Genomic DNA, 13,215 nt, shown 5'->3' with positions numbered 1-13,215 from the left:
CCAGAGGGCAGACACTGGGAAAGGACATACAAAGGATACAGCAAATGCAAGGAAACCCAAAGTTCTAAGCGACAGAGAGATAGATCCAATTCCCACATCAGTAGCTTATGCATGATCTCATGCTCAGCAGCACCCTAAACCTTCCTGTTGTTCTCTGCCGGGACTCCTTAAAGGGAGGAGAGCCCAAGTACATATATGCATATGCATAGACACATGTGCACATACATGTACACACACATACACACCCATGCAGAGATGACAAAGAGATCATTGATAACAATGTAGGGCTGGTGGTCCATGCATCTTTTATGTTAGGTCGTCTCTTCCTACTACGATGGTCATCATCGTTGCTTCCTAACACATTGTCCTCACTAAAGAATCCCCAGAAAGCCAGGATACAACTGTTCTATAGTAAGCATTTCCTCTTCCATTTTATGTTTATAAAATGTATGTACGCTATCCTTCAAACCGCCATCAATTTTGATATTGCTCTTTCTTTCATTGGTTGGCTTATAAACCTCTGCTGGAAAACCAAACCTAAGGCTGGTATTTTTGTGTTTCCTTTCCAGTTTGTGTTCTTGGCATTCTGGACTCTCTTTCACTACGACCGGAATCTCGTTTACCCCAAGGGCTTGGATGACTTCTTCCCAGCATGGGTTAACCACGCAATGGTGAGTGGGAGAAAATTAATGAACACCGAAGCCAGTGGCCTCTGTACTGAACGCTGAAGTATCTGGGTATGTTTCCAAACAGTTCTTCAGTGCTCTCCAGTTCACTCCTGCCTCTCCACCCTGTCACTATTTTAAAAAGCATCCTGAGAGGAGCTAGGAGATAGATGGCTCACTGGTTAAAAGCAACTGTTGATTTCCCAGAGGCCTGGGGTTCTATTCCTTTCCCAGAACCTACCTGGTGGCTCGAAACTGCCTGTTTCTGCAGTTCTAGGGGATCTGACCTCTGTGGGTGCCACGCACGCTTGTTTTGCACACACGTACATGCAGGCAAATACTCATATACATAAAATAAAAATAAATCTTTTTTTTTTTTTTTAAAAAGCATACTCAGGATGTAAATAAGTAAAATCTAGTACCGCAGCCCAGGGATCTACTGAAGCTGAGAGGAAGAGCTGAGCTGTTCTTATGTTGCTTAGGAAAGACATTAAAAAGTCATGCTACCAGGAAAAATGACCTTTGCCAGTTCTGAAAAAAAAAGTGACTTTTGCCCATGACTAATAATGAAGTTCATTTCCAGGAATGGAATAAAGGAAGGTTGAAACAAAATTCTATCCCCATGTCCAAATAACACACTAAAAAGGGCAACGGCGTGACCGCTCACCAAATTTTCCCAGACTAGTATTTAAATATTTCGATCGGTTTTATCCAGTCATGTATTTTTTTTTCCCGTTGACTCCAATGTTTTTGAAGAGTTAAGCAGAAGGCAGAACCTCTTCTGAGATGTTCAGGTCACCGGAGTCTGGAATCAGCTGTGACCCAGACAAGCAGGGCTAGCAAGGTGTCCAGGTCTCCACTGCAATGCTAAGCCTGAATCATTAGAGCTGTGTGTATAACGTCTCCCTGGGCAATCGTGGCTCAACTCTGCAACACTTATAGATGCGTTTCTGCATTACTGGGAAGTTTAAATAGGAAGACCTCAGATGCTAGGAAACAAGATAAGCAAAAATCGGGAGAACCCATCCAGAGACTCTCTTCCACCTTTCAAAGCTCCTGTTGTCTCCAAGTTCATGACAGTCAGTGTGGAAAAGCTTCCTGAACACACTACCTCATGCACCCCACACCCAGAAAAAAAACTCTTCAAATGTTTTTCTGAGAGAGATACCATTGGCTGAGTACTGTGCTCTTGATTCTGATCTAACTCAGTGCACAAGATCCAAATCTACTTGTTAAGGAATCCCCCTTTTTCCAGTGTCTTGTCTTTGCTAGGTTTTCGTTAGTATTCATCTGGGATGACTTCATAGCGAATATTCCCAATGTAAGTAGGAGGGTAGGGGTGTTTGTCTTTAATATATATGTAGCTGGGTATTCAGGAATGTGTGTGTGTGTATGTGTGTGTATCTGTGTGTCTGTGTGTATCTATGTGTGTGTGTCTGTGTATGTGTATATGTGTGTGTATGTGTATATGTGTCTGTGTGTATGTGTATATGGGTCTGTGTGTATGTGTTTGTGTGTCTGTGTATATCTCTGTGTGTATTTGTGTATGTGTGTCTGTGTGTATATGTCTGTGTTCCTCTCTGTATGTTGTTTGTGCATGTGTATGTGTATATGTATGTGTCTATGTGTGTGTCTATGTCTATGTGTCTATGTGTCTGTGTATGTCTGTATGTGTGTGTCTATGTACGTGTATGTATGTGTATTTCTGTGTGTGTATGTATTTCTGTGTGTGTATGTATTTCTGTGTATGTTTCTGTGTATGTGTGTATGTTTCTGTGTTCTGTGTATGTATGTCTGTGTATATGTGTCTGTGTGTGTCTATGTATGTATGTGTGTGTGTCTGTGTATATATGTATGTATGTATATATATGTATGTATGTGTGTATGTGTGTTTATGTGTGTGTATGTATGTGTATATGTATATCTGTATGTATATGTGTATGTGTGTATGTGTGTTTATGTGTGTGTATGTATGTGTATATGTATATCTGTATGTATATGTGTGTGTGTGTATGTGTGTTTATGTGTGTATATATGTATGTATGTGTATATGTGTATATCTGTGTGTATGTATGTGTGTATGTGTCTATGTGTGTGTGCCTGCCTGTGGTGGCAGAGATTGATATTGAATCTCTCTATCAGTCACCCTTCACCTTATTTTTGAGACAGGGTCTCTTACGGAACATGGAGTTCACTGATTTAATTGGGCTGACAGGCCAATGAGTTTCCAGGGATCCCCCTAGCCTCTCAGCCCCCAGCGCTGAGGTTACAGACTTGCCCAGCTGTGACATGGGTGCCTAGGAGCCAGGCTTAGATCCTCATGCTTGTAGAGCAAGCTCTCCACCATCTTGAGCCATCCCCACCCCACCTAACCCCCATTTTTAATGTCTACATTAAAATTTTTACATTATACTATGTAAATCATGTTTCTTGAATTTGATTTAATTCTCACACCCTTCTTTAGATAAGTACCACAACTTCGAGTTTTACAGACTGAAAGGCTATTACCTCATCTGCCCGGGAGTCAGGGAGCTTGCCCTCCACAGCCCCGCTCTGGAGGTAATCTCGTAAGGATACGAGACTAATTTGCTGATGCCTTTTATCAGTTAAATCTAGGGTTAAATCTAACCCTAACCCTAACCCTAACCCTAACCCTAACCCTAACCCTAACCCTAACCCTAACCCTAACCCTATTGGGCTTTGAGTCAGCCTTACATTTCACTGGAAAATCAAGGGGATTAATTAATATGACAAAGGGAGAGTTTTCACTTAGACTCCCCATCTGTATGCCAATAAGCCAAAACCTGGAGGAAATCGAGGGGTCAGAAAGCAATCACCCACTAGGGCTGGACATTACTCCCATAGTTTAAAGGACAGAATCTTGAAAGTTCGTTTCATCTGGAGCCAAGCATGCTTACCAAGCCCACTCCACAGGCTTCGTGAGCTCAGCCGGTTTTCCGACAATGACTACCAGCTCCCTCTTCCACTGAGCCCCACTGTCTGCGTAGATGCTTGGATTTCCTCCAGTTAGCTGTAATGGTGATGCCCAATCCTAGTGACCTTGATAAGTAAACAGCCATATGGATGGTTGATCATTTGGGAAGTGAAGATCTGGATAATACTGTACATCACATCCATGAGCCAATTATTAACAGCAAAACAAATACTGTACTGTGGAGATGCTGAAGTAGTTTGTTGCCTGCACCACCTGGGGGGGGGGGGATATTAGAAACTCTGCCTCCTTGCCCTCCATCCAGGTCACCTCATCCCTTGAGGAAACCAGGCCAGAGTCAAGGGAAATGGACTCCAGATTAGGGAAGAGGAGGAGGGGAAGGAAGCCTGCCATGGGTTAGACTCGGATGTTTCCATGTTTCTCTTTGCTTAATTGGAGAAAATTCCTGCATGTCATTTCTCAGGGGAAGAAAAACCAGCAAACCCACTTGGAGTTTCCTAATGGAACCATCTCCGAACACCCTGCTTCTCTTCAGTGTTGGCTCTAAATGGAGAGTGTCTTTGTGGCTACATCTCATCCCCATACTCCAGACTCTTGACTACTCTGGCTATTTTCCGTCATTACTATTAAAACCTTCTAGCCTGATGCTTCAAGGATGCTGTTCCTACAAGATAGTGGTTGCTTAAGGGCTAGAGAGATAGCTCAGTTGGTGATGTTCTTGCTGAACAAGAACAGAGATCTGAGTTCCATCCCTCGCTCCCACATAAAAGCCAGGCACAGTGGATGTTCCAGTAATGCTGGTGTTGAGGAGACAGAGACAGTGGGTTTCTTCCAGCTCATTGCTAACCAGCCTAGCTGAATAGATGACCTCCAGGTTCTGTGAGAGATTGTATCTTAAAAAATGAGGTGGTGCACTGGCTAGTTTTATGTCAACTTGATACATGCTGTAGACAGTGATATATGAGAGGAGGGAGCCTTGATTGGGAAAATGCCTCTATATGACTGGCCTGTGAATCCTTTTCTTGATCAGTGATTGATGCAGGAGAACCCAGACCATTATAGGTGGTGCCACCCTTGGGTTGGTGGTCTTAGGTTCTATAAGAAAATAAGCTGAGCAAGCCATGGAACAAGTCAGTACGCAGCACCCCTCCATGGCCTCAGCATCAACTTCTGCCGTTGGGTCCCTGCCTGCTTGAATCCCTGTCCTGACTTCCTCTGATGATAAACAATGACTTAGAAGTGTAAACCAAATAAGTTCTTTCCTTCTCAAGGTCCTTTTGGTCATGGTGTTTCATCATAACAATGATAACACAAAGACAATAAAATACAAATGAAAAAGATACCTACCATGGGCCTCAAGCTTCTACATGCATGTGCATACATGTGTATGCTCACATGTACATATATATGTGTGTATATATGTATGTATGTACATATGTATGTGTATATATTTACCTTCAAGATAAAAAAATTTTAAAATATTACATAAGGATGAAGAAATAGCTGAGCCAGTAAAGTGTTTGCCATGCAAGCATGAAGATCTAGTTGGTTCCCCAGACCTATATAGTAAAACCTGGGCACTGTAACACATGCCTGTAACCTTTACTTGGAGGGTTACAAAGATGGGAAGATTCCTGGGGCCCATCCAGCCAGTCAGTGAGCTCATCACAGAAGACTAAGGTAGAGAACAAGGGAAGAAGGCAATCTTATACTGACCTCTGCTTCTATACACATGCGCCAACAGGCGAACACACGCAACAGGAGGGTAGGGGAAGCTCGGTATTGGGTGCTATAGTTTGTATGTGGAATGGTTTCCAAGGCCCTGAGTGTTAAAGCCTGGGTCCCTAAGACCTTTCTGTTGGCAAAGTATGGAACAGTGAAGAGATGGATACTAGTGAGAGGCCTTGAGGTTACTTGTGACCGTGTTTTTAGAAAGGATTGTAGAATCCCAGCTTCTGTCCTCTTTCTTCTGTCCATGAGGTAAAGATATATATATATTTATTTATTTATTTAGTCTCTTCATGCTCCCTGGTTTGCTATGCCACTTTTCCATGGGTCTAGAAAGCAATGGAGCGAAATGACCATGGAAAGAAACCCGTGAAGCTGTGAACCCCAATAAACCTTTTTATCTTCCACAAGCTGCTGTCTTGGGGCATTTGTTATCGCAGTGGGAAGCTGAGTACCTTACAGGTCAATTTGTTAACACTTCCCATTTTGCCAGTGCCCATATAAGACAACCCAAAGAAAATGATTCAGAACCGGGAAATTGGGACCAGAAGGATGATGGGCAGTCTCCTGAACATCTGGCCTAAGTGCTTCTGTGTGAGGCAAACTATTCCCTGGAGTGAATCCTGCCCTGTACTGCCATGCTTTTCTCTCTGCCGTAGAATGACTGCAGCATCAGCAGCTCCTCATGGTCCTGGCAGGTCCTTTTTACTTTACAGTATCCCTCCTGCTGACCGGAGGCTAGCTTTCTTCTTGCAACTGTTTTCTTAGCATCGTTATCTGTGGTGTTGTTCCCAGGTTTATGGCACTCTATTCTGACGCTGTGTATTTCTAGATGCTTTGGAACTAATGGAGTATTTGGGATCTTCCTGCCCAGTGCTTCTGACTCCCTTGAGATGTGTGGTTCCCATAGGACCCTTCAGAGCTGACTGTCACTGAGTGTTCAACAGACATATTCCTGCCCCCCCCCCGCCCCCCATCAAATTTTTGGTCCAAATAGTCCTCTCCATCCACCACTGTGGACAGACTGCCTGAGCTGGTGAGAGCCTTGCTGCCTTGGGTGAAGTAGATCAACCCAACTGTGTTATTGCTGAGCAGCAGTTCTCTGGCCTTCGTAAAGGAAGCAACAGGACAGAGTATTCATACCTCAGGGTTTGCCAGGAAAGCATTAACTCCTCGGGTCCTATCTAAATGCTTACTAAAGATAGAACCAGAGCAGACAGATTTAAATAGCAGGAAGAGGATTCAGGAACGGAGAAATAATGACCCTCTCTTGCGTGAGTGTCAGAGGGAAGCAGGAGAAAGGATTTCTCTGGAAATCAACCTGAATTGTTCAAGTTGGAAAGAGGGCTGGAATAGATCAGAGTTCCTTCTAAGCTTTGCTGCGTTTGAAAAGCATGCATAATTATCGAGAATGGGCCCAAGTACTTTAAAAACAGCCAAAGGCAGCATAAATGGAAGTCATTATCATGTAAAATATACGAATCCCAGCCAGGACCCCCTCATGCTTCTCTGAATCCCACAACCACAGCCTGAGACCCATCAAACTCAGTAGGTATGAATGGGACCTTAGAAACAACCTCCAATTAAAAGACAAGAAAGCTGGCTCTTTGATTAGAGGAAAGACCCAATACAGCATCTCGGTTACTGGCCCCACTGTCCTTTGTTCACTGGAAAATAATTATTAAGCCCTGGGATGTGTGTGGTGCCTGAAACTATCCAGTCCCTCTCGAGGGCATATGTGTTGATGGATGGATGGACTGGCCCTCACCGCTGCTGAGGGGTGGCTGGATCAAGAGATCCATAAAGTCATGGCTGTTAGGAGCTGGGCTGACTTAGAGGAAGTGGGCCAGGGGGGCGTGTGCCTTTGAAGAGTGTCTCTTGTCACTGGATACAGCTTTTGGTTCTCATGCTTCCTGGCTGCCGAAGGAAAGCGGCCTTGTTCTGCCCCCTCCCCAGCAACTTTCTACCATGATGCTTTGCTTCATCATCAAGGACTAAAAACACAAGCCCAAGTCAACCCTTCATCTTCCAAATTGTGTCTCTCCTATAGTTTGTTATAGTGAAGGAAATAGTTAGGTAACACAGATGGTGTGGGTAACATTTGACAAGAGTTTTCGCACCCAGTGATTTTGAATCCTGATTGAGCCTGTACAGAGAGAGAAAGAGAGAGAGAGAGAGAGAGAGAGAGAGAGAGAGAGAGAGAGAGAGAGAGAGAGAGAGAGGAGCAACAAATATTAACACATAGCACTGGCTTACATGGTAACATGCTCTGGTATTAGCATATGATTCTTACCTGACAAATATGTCCTGGGAACTGGAAGTACAGCTGGATAACCTACAGGCATTGTCTCAGATTTCTCTCTCCCACCCATTAGCTCAGTCCGAGATGTTTGGGCTGAGTGTCAGTGTGTGAATCCTAAGGAATAAAGTAGATCCATCCTGGACATGTCAGCCACTGATGGCTGACCTTGGTTTCCAGGCCTTGTAACCCCTGTGTCTCCCTCCTGATTCCTCATCCTCCACCCGCACTCTTCTGACACAGTAACTCACAGCCTAGACATTTCTCCATGTCTCTGTGTTTTCAAACTTTTAGGGACATCTCCTATGAATATGAGTGAGTCTTCAAGCCATTTCTCAGGGCTAACACAAATATCCATTAAATTAATGCACTATTTAAGAAGGCCTCAGACCTTTCACATTCCAGTGAATGTTGGTCTCAGGATAAGAATAGCCAATATAACTATACATAGGTTCCTCGTGTCATAGGCAATATGTTGTAGCTCAAAACAAAAGACAAAAATCAATAGCTATGCTATTCATTTTTTTTAAATCAAATTTGTGTGCTTAGCACTTTTTTTGTCTTCATGGGATAGCATGAGAAACATGAAGTAAAGCTGATGAATATCTATTTATGTATTTATTTATTTATTTATTTTGGTTTTTTGAGACAGGGTTTCTCTGTATATTCCTGCTTGTCCTGGAACTCACTTTGGAGACCAGGCTGGCCTCCAACTCAGAAATCCGCCTGCCTCTGCCTCTCGAGTGCTGGGATACAGACTTTGTAGCCAGGCATGGTGGCACACGTCTTTAATCCCAGCACTTGGGAAGCAGAGGCAGGTGGATTTTTGAGTTCGAGGCCAGCCTGGTCTACAGAGTGAGTTCCAGGACAGCCAGGGCTACATAGAGAAACCCTGAGAAAGAAAGAAAGAAAGAAAGAAAGAAAGAAAGAAAGAAAGAAAGAAAGAAAGAAAAAATACAGACATCGCGCTTAGCAACTCCATACCTTTTAGATCATAAATGAAATGATGAACAAGACATTTGATTTTTTAATGTAAGGAGGGACTGAAGAAATCCTGAGGTGAGCTGCTTTTTTAAGAAGAGGTTTGTTTAACACAGTTTGGGAGACTGAACATCCAAACAGCATCGCAGAGACTCTGGGTGAAGCTTCATGGAACATGATGAATGTGTGTGCAGAAAGCGATGACATCATCCACCGGAAGCTACAGAGAGAGTCAGCAGTCAGCCCAGGCTTTTATAGCCACTTGCTCTGGAGAGATCTACCTTAATTCTCCCAAGGGCAGAACTGCCAATAACACAGGAACCTCTGCCTTCTAGGCCCCACCTCTTAAAAGTCCCTCCACTTCCCACCCCTACATCCATGGGACCAAACGTCCACCATACGAAACCTTGAGGGGCACATTCAAGTAATAAATATCCAAACTTAACAATCACCAAAGCCCTTTGACCATGTGAAGTACTCCTCCCAAGGAAGGCTTCCAGGAAGTGTGGGGTATAGACATCTTGTGTGGGGGGCATCATTCTGTTGCTATGGTTTATGATGGCAACACTCTTACTGTATATACTTTCTCCCGTTTGCAGAGCTCCTAAACCCCAAGACAATAAGGGATTCTGTCCATTCAGCTAAACAAAGGTATTAATGTTATTGAAGCTTGCGGTTAGTGAACTGTGGTCCAGTACTGTCTTTTTAAACCCTCATGGACCACCCATGTAAAAAAGATAAGGTCCTATGTAATTTGGCAATGATGCCATGACACAGGTGAAGACAGTGGTGACAGAGAAAAGGAACCTGGCCTGGGAAGGAGAAAATTGGATCTTGATAACCACAATCTCACATGTTGATAAGGTCACTTCCTAATTTTTCTTTTTGCTTTTTCCAGAAGCTTCTACTTGCCTTCTTTCCTTCTCCCCCGCCCCACCAGCCCCTGCTCACTAGAGGGAACTGTGGTTTGTTAACAACAGAAACCTTTCATAGCATCCCACTAAGTGAAGAGGTGGCCTCATCCATCCTACTCTACCTCCCCTGTGCGCAGGTGCCTCTGAAACTTCTCTTCTAAAAGGGCACTGATCAGATTGATTTAACAGCGTCCTGAGACCCCAAGAAAAACACCAACGAAGGGGATACTATTTGAGCTGGCAGGAACAGGAGGATCAAATAAAGGAGTGGGAGGCTGGCATAGCTCAGTGGATCTCTATTCTAGAACGTGGAATGCTTGAAGTTGGAGTTGGGGCTGAGAGACATAGGTAGTAAGTGCTGAACAGCTTTAATGCTAAGAACTCGTATTCTTGGTGTTGGTCATTGGTTGGCTATCTTGTAGTCAAAGGAGATGGATAACCGGTTTTGAGCTTAGAGTTTTTTGTGTCCATGAGTATTAGTAATTAGATTTTTAAAAAATTAAATGGGGTTACTTAGGAGCTCTTGTTAGCATAGGCAGTAAACTGCAATAGGGAAATCTCACCAGACCAGGTAGACAGCTCAGAAACCCACAATCGCTTTCCTAGTGGGAATTCCGGGAAGAGGCACTACATTATTTTTATCTCATGTTAAATCCAGAGAAAAGAACAAGAGATTAAAAATCTATTTGTATGACATTCTTAAAATAGCAGTCTTGACTCTATTCTTACACAAACATGACGCCTGTGACCATTTGCTTATATTCAGCTGGTGACCTCATAGCTGCTTGCCACTACGAAGTAGTAATGATTCATCATGCCTCGCCCTGCTGCTCCCCAGAGACACAAATGTGGGCGTAGAATCAGAACTAAAATGCTTCCAACTCTCCATGCTGAACACCTTGCAGGGGAACAGAAGAGGAAGCCGAAGCTGAACTGTGACAAGCTAGCCAGCTCGTGACCCTGAAACTGTAAACATACGTTTGCTGGGACCTCTTTATCCTTAATACAGCTTTTCCTCCAGGCACATCAATCACTAGACAGAAGGGCTTGTTTCCCTGCCCTGCACAATCTTTATGTGCAAACATGTAACACCTACTGTGTGCATGGTTTTCCTTTATTCCTTCACTGGCTCTCAGTTAAGCTATTTTCAGATACTTACAGATTTGCATACAAGTGCAAGAAATAAATCCTCAGTGTGCTTTGACCAGTTCCATCAGGGGTATTGTTCTTTCTCTCTCTCTCTCCCTCTCTCTCTGTGTGTGTGTGTGTGTGTTCTCTCTCTCTCTCTCTCTCTCTGTTCTCTCTCTCTCTCTGTGTTCTCTCTCTCTCTCTCTCTCTCCCTCTCTCTCTCTCTCTCTCTCTCTCTCTTTCTCTCTCTGTGTGTGTGCGCACGTCTCTTTTCTCCCTGTCTCTCTCTGTTTCTCTGTGTGTGTGTTGCTGTGAGTTCCGTGGATACGTGTGCTGTGATCTGCCTGCAAAGCTCAGAGATCCTCGGTATCAGTTCTCAGCGTCTGTAGGCTCCTATTCAGCTCATTGGTGCTGAAGATAGGGTTCTCCTCCCTCTGCCTCCCATCTTCTCCTGAAAAATGCTAGGATCACAGATGTGCTCTACCCCTGCCAAGCTTGTACATGTGTTCTGGAGACTCAAGCATGGGTCCTCACTCTCGAGCAGTAGTAACTTCTCCACAAAGTCATCTCTCCAGTCACCCCTCTGCCGCTATGCATTTTTAATGTGTCACCTATTGAAGGATATGAAGTATCTTTGAGTCATAAGCTCAGGGACAACCATTTCACATCACCTCTGATTCCAGTCTGTTGTATCATGAAATTCTAAAAATGTTTTCTGGCCATTTTCTACTCTCGATTAGCATCCTACTCCATTTGCCCATGTTATGACCGAATACTGGAGATGAAACAATTTATAAAGATAAGGGATTTATTCAGCTCAACAGTCTTAGCGAAGCTCAAGATGAAGTGGCTGTACCTGCTGAAGGCTTCATACTGTAGTATGCGGGTGGCATCAGATGCTAGATCTGCATGAGAACTTGTCAACCCAGCATATGGAAGTGGGCAGGGAAGGGGACCCCTTTGTATAAATATGTGATGATTCCATTGTTACAAAAAGCAGACTAATGTCCTCTTGAAAGATCCAGTCCAGTTCCTTCAGAAAGGCTCAAGTCCTTCTCAAAGGCCCCAACACTGCAACAAAGTTTCAGCAGGAATTTTGGCAAGAGGGGGCCATATTGAAAGCACAGCCACCATGTTTACATTGTGAGCAGAAAAACAGTGCTGGAGATACAATTTCTCCTGTGATTGGGGGAGGAGGGGAGGGCGTTGGTAAAGGATGGACACTCCTGTGGACACACGGTGGGGAAGAGCTCCAAGCTGCTGCAAATGTTTAGGAAGCCCCAGCACAGAGAAGCACAGCTATTAACCCTGCCCCTAATTTGGGCAGGATGGCGGGCCTAATTACAGGGGTGTGGTTGAGCGGGTGGAGCAAGGGTTGCTTAGGAACACCATCACAGTTCTTGCTTTCTTCTGGACTTCCTAACCTAAGGTGGGTCCCTCTGTCCTCCCAACATTCACCAGAGTGACCCCGAGAAGGCAGATGAACACTTAAAAGCGCAGCAGGGCAACCAGAAACAAATCTTGGCTTTGGCAACAGTTACTTGCTGGACAAGAACTTCGCCATACTTGCAAACAGAAGGGCATCTAACAATGACTACCGCAGGATTGCTATCCACTGCAGGCTTTTTGTAACTAGAATCAACCAGGCTCTCACTAGGCCTGCTTTCTTCATTTCTCGAGAACCTGGATGAGCTCAGCTTGCCTGGTTTTGTTGGATTTTTTTTTTTTTGGGGGGGGGGTTGTTTGTTTTTTCTTCTTTCTTTTAATTCCAATTCAGAGACATTCCAATTTGTGCTGGACTGGCCTGCTTTCAAAGTTCCGTTTATTCTTGGTGCTTTATCAATAGACTGCTTTCATGCAGGTCACAGATTTTTAAAAATGCATCTTGATTTCTAAATCAAAGTCAAAGGTATTCATATGTCATAAAAAACCATGTAGATGTCTTCTGAGAAGCTGCAGGGATTTAGGTAATTGAAGTCATCCAGTGTGCTTGAGGGCTTGCTAGTGGGCCCCACCCCCCTCCTGTGTGAATCAGCCAGCCCTCACTTCCATGGCAACAGACAACCGAGTATAATACCCCAAAAGGAAGCATGACTTCGCTGAGGCAGACACTTGAAACAGCAGATCCTGGACCTCTCTGAAATACCAAAAGACAAAAATAAAAACCTAAGTAGGTAGGAGAGACCAAAAGTCCCTGGAATCTGGAACTGAATGAAAGTATGCTTGATCGATTGGTCGCCTGGTGTGTGGCCTGGGTAGACTCCCCAGGCAGATTTGAATGGACGCCCAACCCCCTTCCTGATAGGCAGCCAGATTACTCTCAGTGCCCAATAACCCCACAGGCAGCCACTGGGGGTGGGGATAGGGTGGGGGGTGACTAATGCAGAGACCCAGCCTTCAATGCTGCTGCCAGCCAGCCCTTTCCCCATTCCCCATAGCGCTCATCCCTTGCCTCTTTGCCCATCACACACCACTTTTGTACTACTTCCTACCCCCCCCCCCCCGACCCCCCCCCCTGGGGGGTGGATTACCAGCCAGTAGAATAAT

At 44.4% G+C, this 13,215-nt stretch overlaps 1 protein-coding gene across 1 annotated transcript in view; it reads left to right on the top strand.

The window, feature by feature from the left end:
- Adtrp (androgen dependent TFPI regulating protein) overlaps positions 1-13,215 on the top strand; it is a 61,163-nt gene that overhangs the window by 13,233 nt on the left and 34,715 nt on the right. Inside the window, exon 3 of the mRNA XM_021180250.2 lies at positions 570-671. Coding sequence (XP_021035909.1) covers positions 570-671 — 102 coding nt within the window. The remainder of the gene's footprint in view (positions 1-569; positions 672-13,215) is intronic.

Source organism: Mus caroli, chromosome 13 (genome assembly GCF_900094665.2).
Source record: "Mus caroli chromosome 13, CAROLI_EIJ_v1.1, whole genome shotgun sequence".
NCBI classification, from domain to species: Eukaryota; Metazoa; Chordata; class Mammalia; order Rodentia; family Muridae; genus Mus; species Mus caroli.
The sequence above is the reverse complement of the archived record's forward strand: the minus strand, read 5'-3'. Positions and strand labels throughout refer to the sequence as shown.